The sequence below is a fragment of the Cololabis saira genome, chromosome 18 (assembly GCF_033807715.1).
Source record: "Cololabis saira isolate AMF1-May2022 chromosome 18, fColSai1.1, whole genome shotgun sequence".
NCBI classification, from domain to species: Eukaryota; Metazoa; Chordata; class Actinopteri; order Beloniformes; family Belonidae; genus Cololabis; species Cololabis saira.
In genome coordinates this window covers 4,012,288-4,028,406 of record NC_084604.1, presented here as the reverse complement: position 1 = coordinate 4,028,406, position 16,119 = coordinate 4,012,288, and the positions used below count along the sequence as shown (strand labels likewise).

The following is a 16,119-nucleotide window of genomic DNA, read 5'->3' as shown; positions in this document are numbered from 1 at the left end:
AAACAGAAAAATTGAATTATTTTCAATATACTACATGTAAAGTAGATTTTTTTGTTTTGGGTTATTACAGCCTGGGATATGTCAATGATGAGTAGCAACATTGATTTTCATGCATTATTATTTTTTGTGCAGTGTCAAATAGTTACACTTTGACCCCTTCGCGCAGAAAACGCGCTTTTCATAAGGTAGCTATAAAACATATTATACATTAATATTATATTCTACTTTAATTGAGCTAATTTCTTTCACCAATATCTGACCTAAGTATTGATATCAAATATTCATGATTTTTTAAAGATTTAACCCTTTAAATGCCAGGTTTTTGTCATGATGCCATGTTTTTAGATGAACAACACAGGGAACACAGAGCAGCAACATTGATCTTCATGCATTATTATTTTTTATCCATTTCAAAAGGTAGCTATAACACATACTTTTTTACCCAGAAGTGAAACAATGAACAATGAACCGGGAACAGTGAGCCAGGAACATCAAAACTGACTAAATAACATTCAATAACATTCAATAACAGCAACAAAATTGTGACAGAGAGAAAGAGACTGTGTGTGTGTGTGTGTGTGTGTGTGTGTGTGTGTGTGCGTCTGTGTGTGTGTGTGTGTGTGAGTCAGTTCAGGTGAGGCAGGAGCTGCAAACAATTTGGTAGTGCTCCTTGCAGATGGGACTGTCGCACTTTCTGCAGGTGGAGTACACGTAGGAGTTTGTTGCTGGTGCTCAAAACACACTGCCTCCTCCTCTGGGTGGTGTGTGGGGATGGGCTTGCACTTGAGCTTAGACCTGGGTCTCCTTTGAGTTCAGCACCAACACCAAGGCCGCAGCAGCTGGTGTGCGGGGAGGTGGCGTCTCCTTGCCATTTGTGGAGCCACAAGAGTCTTCCCCAGCTCCTCAATGAACAGCCTCCTCCGCTAACTTTTTCCCCGTTGCCATGAGGGATCCACAGTGGTCCAAAGGATGAAAGCAAATTTCACTGCCACTGAATTTCCCCACTTCTGGAAGTCTCTTCTTCCTCACTGTCAGAGGACACATCAAAGCTCTCAGAAGACGATTCAGACACCGGTTCCTCGTCTGTAGTATCTGTGTTCTCTGTGTCAGATTCCTCTTGCCCGCGATCAGAATCAGACTCCATCGCTATGTCCAAAGCGTTGTGCACTCAATAGGCTCTCTCCATCTTGCCAAATAAGAAATGACTAGTTCCACAGGTTGCATTTTTATAAACTTTGGCTGCAGTCGCAGCTGTGTAAACGACTCAACAAAAAGCATGATTCTCTCTATGGCTGCACCTTTCATGTGATTCAAAATGCCCCATGTTTGGATTTATTTGTGTTTATGGACCTCTTGTGTAGGTGTGTGTGGTGTGCATTTATACAAAATAATCTTAGAGGGGCTTTAAACTTCTGCACAAAAACGATGTGAATGAATGAAAACAGTGGCACTTGAAAGCCTTTGCTCATAATGTCATAAGGTCACACACACACACACACACCACACACACACAAACACACACACACACACACACACAAACACCCATATACTAACTGTACATGCACACATACACACACACACACATTAAGGGAGGGGGAGGGGTGAATTGTGACGGTGCCATCCAGTGGAAATAGCATGTTTTTTCAACATATGCCAAATATGGTAAAAATGAGGTAATCTTTGTTCAGAGTAGTAAATATGATCAATTCCAAGGCAAAAGACCCGATTGACACCTAGATATAATAAAATGCATTTATTATGCTTTAATGGAAGCGAGATCAAAAATTGAAGTTTGAATGGGTTTCAATGGCGCGCATTTTTGCGCGAAGGGGTCAGAGTGTAACAATTGTTCATAACGAGTGTATTTTAGACTTACTGTAGGAGCTGAGCTGGAAATTAAAAGATCATATAAAAATACACAATCTCACCAAAATTCATGCCATATGGATGAACTCAGCCAAAATTATCCAAAAATGAAAAGTGAAAAGCGCGTAAAATGCGCCTAGGTGTCCCGGAGGGTTGGGAGACTAACAGCAGGTCCTGAGTCTATTGAGTCCTATGGGAAAAGTGAACGTGAACACAGATTATTACCAATCCCTTCGCCCCATAGTAACCTAAGTAAATATGGGACCCATTTTTCAAAAGCCACAAACCTTCTGAACATTCTGACACCAAAATGGCAATTTTCAGACCGACAGATTAGGAGAAAATGAACTTTGTTTGAGACTTGTCTCTGTCTGAGCAACACACTCTCGTGAGATTTGGCAATCTCATTTCACAACACTTCCAAATATTAAAGTTGTACTGTATCACGTTCACAACACTTCCAAAACGATGTGGGGAGAGGGGCGACCACGCCACTTAGGAGACAGGAAGTGGATACCATTTCATACCATTGGCAGAAACGGTAATGTGATCTTCTGTATAGAGGATCTTTGATGGCCGATCCACTGAGCTGGCCGATGTGGTCTGTGTGACGTAGGCACTTGTATTGAGTGGGTGCGTGACTCTGAGGATGATGAGGATGATGAAGGCGGACCTTCACGTCTCAAGTTTTATTGTTTTTTTTCCACCTTTGATGTTTTATTGAAGGTTTGCAATATACAAACAATGTACAACAATCAGTCATTTCAGTTCACAACCTGTCCAACATCAGCGGCACAGAGCACAGTCATGCATCATCAACAACAACAAGACAATTAGAAAAATAAATAAATAAAATAAAATAAAGAAAGAAAAAGAAAAAAAAAGAAATACATAAAAGAAACAAAACCTTGGTGTGACAGACTTCATAATATCTCACATAAAATGAGAATTATATTTGTGACAGCTTAATGATCATCATCATCATTGATATACATTTCCTATTTGTAATTAACTTAAGAGACTTGAGATAATAATCAACTTCAATCGAAAACAACTTAAATAATGGAGAAGAGTTTTGGAGTTTACGTTTATGTATGTGAAAATTTCCTAATAAAATATAAAGATTGACTTCGAACTGACTTTGAATTCAAAATAGGTAATAATGTTCTTCCCTTCAATGTTGATTTTATGTGTTGTTTTACATAGTATATAGCTCTCAAGTTCTTTCCAAAATGTGCTGCTATATGAGCAACCATAAAACAGGTGAGTTACACTTTCAGGTTCAGTTTTACAAAAGGTACATTTGTTATCGATGTCAAGGAGTTTTGAGCTATACCTTCACGTCTCGAGTTACGCTGCCTGCCGCAGGTGGAAAAGGTGACGTGATGTGTGTGGGTGTGGAGCAGGTGATGGGGAGGCCCCTGGAGGAGGCGGGTGGAGTCTGTCCGGGCTCAGGTGCTGTCCAGACCTCTGGAGCAACGTCAGGCTGCAGCGGCACCGCAGAGGTAAGAACACGTCTGTTAGGATTTTATGAAATTGTTTAAGGTTAAGCCTATGACGGGCTTTTCTATAAGATTCTACACTGGTGGTTGCTCTTAATGCAGGACAACATCCTGGTTTGTAGGACTATCTGTTTTGCTGAGTTCTTCTTTAGGTGAAGACAATGAAGAGAAACGGATGTTTTAAAACTGATAGGTTCCATCCCGTTTTGCTCAAGGTTTTAGTGATCTTAGGTATTTGCTGAGTTAGCATCTCAAGTAAAAAACAATCAGCAAGATATATATGACTGAAAGTGTGACATGTTTGGGTTTTTTTTCCCCACAGATGTCTCCACAGAATCAGAATCATGTTTATTTGGCCAAGTCAAGTTAAACAAGACATGGAATTTGACACGGTTATTTTCGCTCACTGTAGAGTAAATAGGCAACAGGTAAATGGCCGCTCTTATTAACATATACAATTTAAACAAAATGAAAGGTGCAGCAGTATGACGTAGACATTATTATTGAAAGGTGCATTGTTACAGCATAAGGTTTGACATCCACACCTATAACGTACAAAACACCTCCGTTTTTCAGTATAAATATGACTGTATCGATGACCACAGTGTGCATTTCTCTCCTACCTATGTGGTTTGAGAAAAGTGCGCCTTCTGCTGGAAAATATTGTGCATGATATAATAAAAGCTTGTATTAACATTTGATTCTGTTCACTGGTTTTCTTATGGTGCACCAGACAAACGAACACTAGGATCTTTCATGTCTTGAGATCCATCTGATGGTCGCGGGTTTCATGTAAAAAAAGCATAGAACATTTTTATCATCCAGTATTTATTGAATGAAGCTTAAAGGACGTATGTGGATTTCTGCAGTTGTGGATCTACCTCCAGCAGCAGGACCTCAGGATGACTTTCTCACGGTTCAAATGTTGCTTCAGTTTTTTTAGCTTTTTAGACCTATAGCAGCACAACATTGGCTCTGTCAGATGACCCATTTCACTGTTGGTAAGCCCCGCCCCCCAGTTAGTGTTGTTGTTAAGAGTGTTATTTTTTTGGACGGCCGGTGGGGGAGCGTGGGCGTCTTTCCAGGGCCGGCTCTACTGGCCCTGCCTCCTGGCTTCGGCCTCCGCTCCCCCTCCTGCCCCCCCTACATGATTCATACGCACATAGGCGAAGGGGCGGGGGGTCCAGGGCGTGGGGGACATTTTCCCGCATGGCCCGGTACTCCCCGCCTCACGGCTTTAATAATACTGTAGACACTGCACATTCAACATTTAATAAATACATTTAACAAGGATACTTAGTTCTGGAGGGGGGGGGGGGTCATTGTCAGCATGATACCCTGACCTCCCCCTCCATGTTTTTATTGCATTAATTACATGCACTCAACACCAGGGTCAGGAGGGGGGCCCACATCACCCGCGATCCCTTGCCGGCCTGGGACGGGCGGGTCGCGATGCCCGGGCCTGGCGGGGCTCGCCGCGCAGCCTGGGGTGCCTTCTGGCGGTGGTGGACCCCCCCCCGGGGAGGGGGAAACGGTGCGTGAGTGTGCGTCTGTGTCGGTGAGAATGGAGGATTTGGGCCTCCATTGGCAGGACAACAAAATGTAATAATTTATTGATATTATTACTATACAAAGATGGTTATTATTATTATTATTATTATTATTATTATTATTATTATTATTATTATTATTATTATTATTATTATTATTATTGTTAGTTTATTATATTATTATTATAGAAATCGGATTATAGAATAATAATTATAGAAATTCATTAAATTCATTAAACGCTTGCATACAGACAGTCTGAACTCCACTGTTTTCATCAGAGCTTTAAATTCAGTCACAGGTATAAGGTTTTGTAGGGGGCATGGTGGCGCAGCTGGTAGTGCAGCCGTCTCACAGCAAGAAGGTCCTGGGTTCGCTGAAGTGCGTGTTAGTTCCCCCATGACTTCAGTGCCCACACCCTGGGTGGGGTTGGTGAAAGGGCCTTTCTGTGTGGAGTTTGCATGTTCTCCCCGTGTTCCCTTGGGTAGCAATGTGAGCTACCCTCACAAAAACATGACATGATCCTTCCACGCGCTACGTCCGGCCGCAGAAGCCCCACCCTGTCTGGTGAAAAGATGCGGCCTGCTCACTCCTCAGGTTAAGGAGGAGACCTGAGCTCAGTGCAGGACCTCCCGGGGTTGGTAGAGAGAGCAATGCCCAGGACTGTTACTTATATAAAAAAATGCATTTTCTGATGGTCTGATGGTCTGAGGGTCTGAGGGTCTGAGGGTCTGAGGGTCTGATGGTCTGAGGGTCTGAGGTCCCCGTGACGGTGGCTGTGTTCTTCTTCAGGTGGTAAGCTGCAGGGTGAGAAGCAGATGAAGGAGCCGCTGGAGGAGGGCGAGCTGCAGACGAGCAGCAGGAGGCTGATCCTCCGGGAGGAGCAGCTCTTCAGCCGGGAGGCTCCTAGTGAGGAGGACACAGAGCAGCTGCAGGAGGACTTCACTGCTCTGAGAGTCCAGGTCTGGGGGGCCGTCAGCAACACCTTCACCTCCTGCCCCTCCTCAGCGGAGCACCTGGAGGCCCTGCGTAGCGCCGTGGCCTGCATCCAGCAGCAGGAGAAGCAGGACCGGCGGTGGACAGGGGAGGACCACGTTCCTCCATGGCGTCCTATGAAGTTTCTCAGCCATCACAACACACTGCTGCAGGAGATGGTGGAGGACAGACTGAAGACGGCGGCAGAGGACGAGTCCAGAGGTGGCCATCAGCTGTCCAAGCCTGTGAAGATCCAGGTGAGTCCCCTCCGTCCTCCGGGATGTTGAAGAATAATATAAAATCCAGTTCAGATGTCCGCTGTGGTGTAGTGAGTTTTATTCAATAAGCTGGCGGTGAGCAGACCTACGCAGAGCGTGTCTGGGTTGGGGTGCTGAACACGAATGGTTTGAAATCATGACTTTTATACAGTAAGTTCAAAGCACAAAAGGCAGGAATAAACAAGCCGAGTGAGAGACAAAAAGCAATTTACAGTCAGATGTGATCTGTGGCCAAATGCCGTTATCGGGCATTTGGCATGACTGTCACTAAGTTGTAAATCACCCCATAGGGTGTTCTCGTGATTCAAGTCTGTGGCCAAATGGGTTGGTATTAACATATCAGTCAGGAACTTGGTCATATGGCATTCCCGTGGTTCAAGTCTGTTCAAAGGTGTGAGCCCTGCAGGGGGTAGGAAGCTGGAGTTTCACGTCAGCCACGGTGTCAAAATGCCTCATCAGGGACGATGCACCTCCTGCGGGGGATGTTCTGGATGTGTGGCTGAGAACCTCCTCTGGTTTGATCCGGTCAGGTGTATCGCATGGGGCTGTCTGTGAGGGAGGACCTGCTGGCCGTGGCGAGGACGGTGAGGGACTGCTACCCCCCGGAGATGGACGTTCTGAACACGTACGCGGGACTCTACCATCACACCTTCTCCCGGCGGCTCTCTGAGCTTGCTGCTTCTGAGCTGGAGGCGGACGAGGGCAGCTACGTGCTGCTGTGGGTCAACCAGGAGTACCAGGAGTGAGTGCGCCTGCACACACACACACACACACACACACACACACACACACACACACACACACACACACACACACACACACACACACACACACACACACACACACACACGGTAGTCAATCATGTTGCCATGGTAAACTCTGTTCTGGGTCTCTGGAAAGATCCTAGAGACGACTTCTGTTATAGACGTAATAGACGTTATATAAATACAATTGAATTGAACTGAATGATGACACACCTACATAGATGAGAACACGTCTACATGGATGAGGACACGCTTACGTAGAGATCTTTTGGGGGCCGGTCACGATCACCAAAATCAGTATCTGCCGATCCCGATATTGCAGATCACAGCGTGAAATCCATAAATTTGTCAATATTGTTGTCTCATGTACACAACAATGACATTGTATTATTAGGTATAAAAATTAGTCGAAAAGATAAGTATCATGAATTGTCTGTTTTATTTCAGGCTGAGGCAATATGCAATATTTCACCCTCTAGAGACTCTTAGAGACACTTGGACTGAGACAAAGAGTAAGTGTAGCTTACTAGCTTAAGCTTTCTTGTGGTAATAATTATGTACAACATGTGCACCAACACAGACAACAGTAGATATTTCACTCTGGTCCAGAATTGATAAAAGTTGATAAAAAATGTAAACTATAAACTGTGGAAAAAGGAATTCAATCTTAAAATAAAAAATGTATTATGAATTATTAAGCTTTGTGAAAGCTTTAGCGCTAGCATCCACCGCGTGTGGGGAAACTATTGTGAGTGAAGCAAAACTCTCACACTAGAACTCACTCGGGAAGCGACTGACACGACTGTCGTTCTGCGTAAGGGTTAGGACTGTATATAGTCTGGTATAACTCTGGCGGATATTCATCAGTGAAATATTTATGACACCCGGCTTGGATCCCGGCAGCACGTACCAGGATCCAAGCAGCTAACGACGCGTTTAAACCCGATGTCTTCTACAACGACAAACAGCTGATGATCAAAGTATATGAATCCATTACCTTACAATGTAGTTCTTTATTTTTCTTGCTGTTGCTGCTGTCGTTTATAAGTCTCTGTTACAGGTGAGTTAGCAGCATTGCTGGACACTCCTTCTCTTTCTCTGCCTTAGCGGCAGCCAACTTTGGAAAGTCAATATACTCCTTGATGAGAAACTTTCAAATGTCCTATCAGCTTCGTTGTGTTGAAATTCTTTTATAACATTCCTCCTCGGACTATTTCCTTTGCACACACTTTGCAAACTGCAAATCTGTTGTCGTATTCGGACATTGTAAAACTGCCATACCGGCGAGGCCGGCCACGCCCCCTTAGCAGAGGGTGGATGTTGTTGTAAACATCATCGGATCGGCCTGCTTTGAACTATTATTTTGAGAACGCTGATCAAAACAGATAGGGCCATTATCGGCCGATACCGATCGGTTGTCGATCGATCGGTGCATCTCTAACGCCTACGTAGATGAGGACACGCCTACACCTGCTCTCTTGTGATTGAATCCTGGTAACAGGACAAATCTGTTGCCGTGACAACGATCATGTGTGGTTGTCCTGACAATGATCATGTGTGGTTGCCCTGACAACGATCATGTGTGGTTGTCCTGACAACGATCGTGTGTGGTTGTCCTGACTCCTCAGACAGGTCCTGAAGCACGGAGACTTGGACGGACAGGTAGATGTGGACCGTCTGGGTCCTCTGCTGCAGCAGGACCACCTAGACCGGCTGGAGGAGCAGTTCATGACCCACAAACAGGTGAGACCAGAGCTTGTCTTCTTCCTGGTCCTGCACGCTGGAGATGTTGCTCTGCTGTACCTGCCACGCCAGCTTCAGTTGTGAACCAGAACCAGACCAGACTATCAAACACACAACGCCAGGAAGACCTCAGACTCATATGGCGCTTTTGTACTAGTACCTACTCAGCTCTACTCATCTCATCTCAGCTCGACTCAACTCGGCCTGGTTTCTTTTCCACTACAATTCAGCACCTGGATCAGAAGTAGGAGGTTGGAGTGAAGCTGCTGTGACGTATTTGATTGTGTATCTAAACGGAGAGGACAACACTAAAGATGTAGAACCTGGAGGAGATGATAGATGTGCTGCTGGATCTGTGGCTTGTGTTCCATATCAAGTTAATAAATGACAGTGACAGAAGCTTCAAGCAGCTACGCTTTTTAATTTTGTTCGTTTGTCTCTGCGCTGCTGAAAAGTCAGCTGGAGCCGTGAGCAGCTATGAAGAGACAGAGTTCCTGGTGGATCTGGTCGTTCCTTATCTCCTCTAGATTCCTTTTTAATTCTCTCCTCAGCACCAGGTTTATGAACATCTGCATCTCAGAGTTGGATCAGAAACAGACTTTTGCTGCCATTGCCTGTCAAATAAAATGAACAAGAAGCCGCGGTCAGTCGCTCTTTCGCTGATGTCACATCCTCACTCAGACATCTGACTCCAACCCCCCGACCAATCGGTGGCCTGTAGTGTGATGACGTAAGATACAGCCCAACTCAACCCGCTTGGCGCTTTTCCATTAGTACCTACTCAGCCCGACTCGACTCACCTTGCCCTCGTTTCTTTTAAATACCCAAATCAGAAGTAGGCGGGGTAAGCTGATGTGACGTACTCGATTATGCGATTGGGCCAACCCCTCGACCAATCGGTGGCCTGTAGTGTGATGATGTCAGATACAGCCGACTCAGCTGCTTAGAACCTCGGCAGAATAGATACAGAAAAAGTATCTACTCAGCACGTTAGACCCCTAGTGGAAAAGAACCAAACCGAGTGGAGCCGAGCCGAGCCGGGCTGAGTAGGTACTAGTGGAAAAGCGGCAATAGAGAACCTGACATAACAACAGTGGACTCATGTGAAGGTGACCCCGTCCTCACATCAGGTGTGGTGGTGTAGAGCAGCATCTCCAACAAGCAGGAGAGTCTCCTGAGCGCCAGGCGTGAGGATCCCCGTCTGAACCAATCTAAGACGTCTGAATAATGTCTCCTTCAGGACAAAGTGGAGTTGTGGCTGAACAGGGCTCTGAGGAAGGAGGAGGAGAGCTGGTGCGGCGGGGGGGCGCCGGAGCTCATCGATGGGTACTACTTCAACCCGCTGGCCATGGAGGTCATAATGGTGAGCCAGGACAGGTGAGAGGGGCCTGGGACCGGGACCGGGACTGGAGCTGACCACCATGTCCTGCTGCTCTTTCAGGTGATGCAGGAATCCAGGACGGGGTTCAACTGTGCCATCAAAGACCAGAACAAGGCTCAGGGGCTCAGCGGTCACCTGGAGACCTTCCTCAACAGGTACAGCACACGCAGAGACCAGGAGGCACGGGAGTCTGGACCAGGATGACAGTCTGGTCCAGGATGAGTCTGGTCCAGGATGAGAGTCTGGTCCAGGATGAGAGTCTGGTCCAGGATGAGAGTCTGGTCCAGGATGAGTCTGGTCCAGCATGAGTCTGGTCCAGCATGAGAGTCTGGTCCAGGATGAGAGTCTGGTCCAGGATGAGAGTCTGGACCAGGATGAGAGTCTGGTCCAGGATGAGAGTCTGGACCAGGATGAGAGTCTGGTCCAGGATGAGAGTCTGGTCAATTCAATTCAATTCAATTCAATTTTATTTATATAGCATCTAATACAACAGAGTTGTCTCTAGACGCTTTACAGAGACCCATACCCAGAACATGACCCCCGAGCAGTTATTACATAAACAATGGCAGGTAAAAACTCCCCTAGTGGGAGAAAAACCTTAAGCCAAACAGTGGCAAGGAAAAACTCCCCTTTAGGAGGGAAGAAACCTTGAGCAGGACCAGGCTCATAAGGGGGGACCCTCCTGCCGAGGGCCAGACTGGTGGGTCAGGGACGGCAACAGCACAGCAGGCAGGTGGAAGCAGCAACGGGATGACCAGGGGTGGGGACCGCAGGCCGGCACGCAGCTCCCGAAGCTCCGGCCCAATCAGCAAGTCCCAGGTTGGGGTGCAGGGTCGGGGAAAGACTTGTGCTCCGTAATGCAAGCTACAAGCCACCCACGACCACCTGCAGGACAAAAGAGAGAAAAGGGAGGAGAAGGGGGGGCCAGCAACGAGATGACCAGGGGTGGGGACCGCAGGCCAGCACGCAGCTCCCGAAGCTCCGGCCCAATCAGCAAGTCCCAGGTTGGGGTGCAGGGTCAGGGAAAGACTTGTGCTCCGTAATGCAAGCTACAAGCCACCCACGACCACCTGCAGGACAAAAGAGAGAAAAGGGAGGAGAAGGGGGGGCCAGCAACGGGATGACCAGGGGTGGGGACCGCAGGCCAGCATGCAGCTCCCGAAGCTCCGGCCCAATCAGCAAGTCCCAGTTTGGGGTGCAGGGTCAGGGAAAGACTTGTGCTCCGTAATGCAAGCTACAAGCCACCCACGACCACCTGCAGGTTCCGGTGTCCGGCAAAGGATGCTGCAACATGGACAAAAGAGAGAAAAGGGAGGAGAAGGGGGGGCCAGCACAAGAAACTACAGGAGCGACTCTGACACACTAAAGTTTACACTACCTAGAGATTTACCAACACCAGCTAGAGGTTTACTAAACACTAACTATAGGCTTTACTAAACAGAAATGTTTTAAGTTTAGTTTTAAAGGTGGAGGTGGTGTCAGCCTCCTTAACCCAGATTGGAAGTTGGTTCCATAGTAGTGGTGCCTGATAGCAGAACGCCCGCCCTCCAAATCTACATTTAGATACTCTAGGAACTACGAGTAAACCTGCACTCTGAGAACGGAGAGCTCTGACAGGAACATAAGGCACTATCAGGTCTTGTAAATACTGCGGAGCTAAGCCGTTTTGGGCTTTATACGCAAGTAATAAAATTTTAAATTGGATTCTGAATTTTACGGGTAACCAATGGAGCGACGCTAACACTGGAGAGACGTGGTCTCTCCTGCTAATTCCTGTCAGTACTCGTGCTGCTGCATTTTGGATCAGCTGGAGCCTATTCAGCAAATTACTTGGACATCCTGCTAACAACTCATTACAGTAATCTAGTCTAGAAGATACAAACGCATGAACTAGTTTTTAGTTTCCAGGATGAGAGTCTGGTCCAGGATGAGAGTCTGGTCCAGGATGAGAGTCTGGTCCAGCATGAGTCTGGTCCAGGATGAGTCTGGTCCAGGATGAGTCTGGTCCAGGATGAGTCTGGTCCAGCATGAGTCTGGTCCAGGATGAGTCTGGTCCAGGATGAGTCTGGTCCAGCATGAGTCTGGTCCAGGATGAGAGTCTGGTCCAGGATGAGAGTCTGGACCAGGATGAGAGTCTGGTCCAGGATGAGAGTCTGGTCCAGGATGAGAGTCTGGACCAGGATGAGTCTGGTCCAGGATGAGAGTCTGGACCAGGATGAGAGTCTGGTCCAGGATGAGTCTGGTCCAGGATGAGAGTCTGGTCCAGGATGAGTCTGGTCCAGGATGAGTCTGGTCCAGGATGACAGTCTGGTCCAGGATGAATCTGGTCCAGGATGACAGTCTGGTCCAGGGTGAGAGTCTGGTCCAGGATGAGTCTGGTCCAGGATGAGAGTCTGGTCCAGGATGAGTCTGGTCCAGGATGAGTCTGGTCCAGGATGAGAGTCTGGTCCAGGATGAGTCTGGTCCAGGATGACAGTCTGGTCCAGGATGAGTCTGGTCCAGGATGAGAGTCTGGTCCAGGATGAGATTCTGGTCCAGGATGAGAGTCTGGTCCAGGATGAGAGTCTGGTCCAGGATGAGATTCTGGTCCAGGATGAGAGTCTGGTCCAGGATGAGAGTCTGGTCCAGGATGAGAGTCTGGTCCAGGATGAGAGTCTGGTCCAGGATGAGTCTGGACCAGGATGACAGTCTGGTCCAGGATGAGAGTCTGGTCCAGGATGAGTCTGGTCCAGGATGACAGTCTGGTCCAGGATGAGAGTCTGGTCCAGGATGACAGTCTGGTCCAGGATGAGAGTCTGGTCCAGGATGACAGTCTGGTCCAGGATGAGAGTCTGGTCCAGGATGAGAGTCTGGTCCAGGATGAGTCTGGTCCAGGATGAGAGTCTGGTCCAGGATGAGTCTGGTCCAGGATGAGTCTGGTCCAGGATGAGATTCTGGTCCAGGATGAGAATCTGGTCCAGGATGAGTCTGGACCAGGATGAGAGTCTGGACCAGGATGAGAGTCTGGTCCAGGATGAGAGTCTGGTCCAGGATGAGTCTGGTCCAGGATGAGAGTCTGGACCAGGATGAGAGTCTGGTCCAGGATGAGTCTGGTCCAGGATGAGAGTCTGGTCCAGGATGAGAGTCTGGTCCAGGATGAGAGTCTGGTCCAGGATGAGAGTCTGGTCCAGGATGAGTCTGGTCCAGGATGAGTCTGGTCCAGGATGAGAGTCTGGTCCAGGATGAGAGTCTGGACCAGGATGAGTCTGGTCCAGGATGAGAGTCTGGTCCAGGATGAGTCTGGTCCAGGATGAGAGTCTGGTCCAGGATGAGAGTCTGGTCCAGGATGAGAGTCTGGACCAGGATGAGTCTGGTCCAGGATGAGAGTCTGGTCCAGGATGAGTCTGGTCCAGGATGAGTCTGGTCCAGGATGAGAGTCTGGTCCAGGATGAGAGTCTGGTCCAGGATGAGAGTCTGGTCCAGGATGAGTCTGGTCCAGGATGAGAGTCTGGTCCAGGATGAGTCTGGTCCAGGATGAGAGTCTGGTCCAGGATGAGTCTGGTCCAGGATGAGTCTGGTCCAGGATGAGAGTCTGGACCAGGATGAGAGTCTGGTCCAGGATGAGAGTCTGGACCAGGATGAGTGTGGTCCAGGATGAGAGTCTGGTCCAGGATGAGTCTGGTCCAGGATGAGAGTCTGGTCCAGGATGAGTCTGGTCCAGGATGAGTCTGGTCCAGGATGAGAGTCTGGACCAGGATGAGAGTCTGGTCCAGGATGAGAGTCTGGACCAGGATGAGAGTCTGGTCCAGGATGAGTCTGGTCCAGGATGAGAGTCTGGTCCAGGATGAGTCTGGTCCAGGATGAGTCTGGTCCAGGATGAGAGTCTGGTCCAGGATGAGTCTGGTCCAGGATGAGAGTCTGGTCCAGGATGAGTCTGGTCCAGGATGAGAGTCTGGACCAGGATGAGTCTGGTCCAGGATGACAGTCTGGTCCAGGATGAGTCTGGTCCAGGATGAGAGTCTGGTCCAGGATGAGTCTGGTCCAGGATGAGTCTGGACCAGGATGAGAGTCTGGTCCAGGATGAGTCTGGACCAGGATGAGAGTCTTGACCAGGATGAGTCTGGACCAGGATGAGAGTCTGGTCCAGGATGAGAGTCTGGACCAGGATGAGAGTCTGGACCAGGATGAGTCTGGACCAGGATGAGAGTCTGGTCCAGGATGAGATTCTGGTCCAGGATGAGAGTCTGGTCCAGGATGAGAGTCTGGTCCAGGATGAGTCTGGTCCAGGATGAGATTCTGGACCAGGATGAGTCTGGTCCAGGATGAGAGTCTGGTCCAGGATGAGTCTGGTCCAGGATGAGAGTCTGGTCCAGGATGAGTCTGGTCCAGGATGAGAGTCTGGTCCAGGATGAGTCTGGTCCAGGATGACAGTCTGGTCCAGGAATAGTCTGGTCCAGGATGAGTCTGGACCAGGATGAGTCTGGTCCAGGATGAGTCTGGACCAGGATGAGAGTCTTGACCAGGATGAGTCTGGACCAGGATGAGAGTCTGGACCAGGATGAGAGTCTTGACCAGGATGAGTCTGGACCAGGATGAGAGTCTGGACCAGGATGAGAGTCTGGACCAGGATGAGTCTGGTCCAGGATGAGTCTGGTCCAGGATGAGTCTGGTCCAGGATGACAGTCTGGTCCAGGATGAGTCTGGTCCAGGATGAGAGTCTGGTCCAGGATGAGTCTGGTCCAGGATGAGTCTGGACCAGGATGAGTCTGGTCCAGGATGAGTCTGGACCAGGATGAGTCTGGTCCAGGATGAGTCTGGACCAGGATGAGAGTCTTGACCAGGATGAGTCTGGACCAGGATGAGAGTCTGGTCCAGGATGAGAGTCTGGACCAGGATGAGAGTCTGGACCAGAGGGGTATTCCAGGAAGCAGGTTCAACAAATTCCGAGTTTAAACCTGAACTCCGAGTTGACTTAACTTGAGATAAGAAACTCTGAGTTTTCGGTTCCAGAACAGCTGATATGAGTTAGTTCAATCAACTTTGTTAAGCTGAGTTGAGTTTGTTAAGCTCGAGCTAAGCGCGTGCGTGAGGGATATAAAAAGCCATCATCAGTAGAGCCCTGATACAAGGATTCACCATGGCAACCGGCGACAACAAAAGATCCACATACCTTTTCTTTTTTTTTTTTAAACTTATTTAACATTTCAATTTACAAAATCCCTTTGAGGAAACATTTGTTTGCATCTGAAGATCCACATACTTCACGCCACTGGAGTTAGAAGTGTTAATACGTGCGTATGGCGAGTATGAGAGCATATTTCGGGAAAAAAACACGAAACACGAGGAGAGAATTGTCGTGGGAGAAAGTTGCTGCAGTCAATGTGTAAGTTTGAATGCAGCATTCATTTAACATTTAAGCACACTGTCTCATAATATTACAGATGAAAACAGTGGTGGAATGGTATTGAATGAAATGTTATTGTCATTTAGATCAGGGGCAGCCGCCACACCTCGGCTTCAGGGGAAAATGTAAATGTTTTTTTTATTTTTTTTATACATTTATGGAATTACTCTGTCTATTTGTATTGATTTATTCTATTACTTAATACATATAAAATAACTACAAATGCATATCAGAACAACATGATGGATTTCACTAGGTATTATCTTTCCCAACACTTGTACCCCCTCATATCTTGAAATGTGATGTCCCAGCGTCCCTGACAACAGTGGTCGCTATCAATCTGGTTTTTAGCTCTGCAGTGTTACTAACTTACAGAAATGAAAAGGAAGCAGACAACCACGCAATTTAATAAAAAAACAAGAAAGAAGGCCAATGTTGCCCCAGCAGCAGAAGATATTAACGAGGCTGTTAGCCACTGATGGATTAATTATGCAAGTTGATTTTAAGGTAAGATATCAAATCACCCTACCCTCTTATAAATCTGGTTAAGGGAAATATTTGACTTTTTTTTTTACTCTCTCTCTCTCTTTCTCTCTTCTGTTCCTCCCTCTTCTTTTTGCATTTGGACTTTAACTGTTTGAAGTTAAACTCGGATGTCCCTGTGATATTGTTGCACTGA

The 16,119-nt window shown here is 47.5% G+C and overlaps 1 protein-coding gene across 1 annotated transcript in view; it reads left to right on the top strand.

Moving 5' to 3' along the window:
* Positions 1-16,119, top strand: part of tnfaip2a (tumor necrosis factor, alpha-induced protein 2a) — a 30,384-nt gene that overhangs the window by 1,572 nt on the left and 12,693 nt on the right. The window contains exons 2-7 of the mRNA XM_061707494.1: positions 3,273-3,371; positions 5,709-6,148; positions 6,700-6,911; positions 8,562-8,676; positions 9,917-10,039; positions 10,118-10,212. Of these exons, the coding sequence (XP_061563478.1) occupies positions 3,273-3,371; positions 5,709-6,148; positions 6,700-6,911; positions 8,562-8,676; positions 9,917-10,039; positions 10,118-10,212 (1,084 nt within the window). The remainder of the gene's footprint in view (positions 1-3,272; positions 3,372-5,708; positions 6,149-6,699; positions 6,912-8,561; positions 8,677-9,916; positions 10,040-10,117; positions 10,213-16,119) is intronic.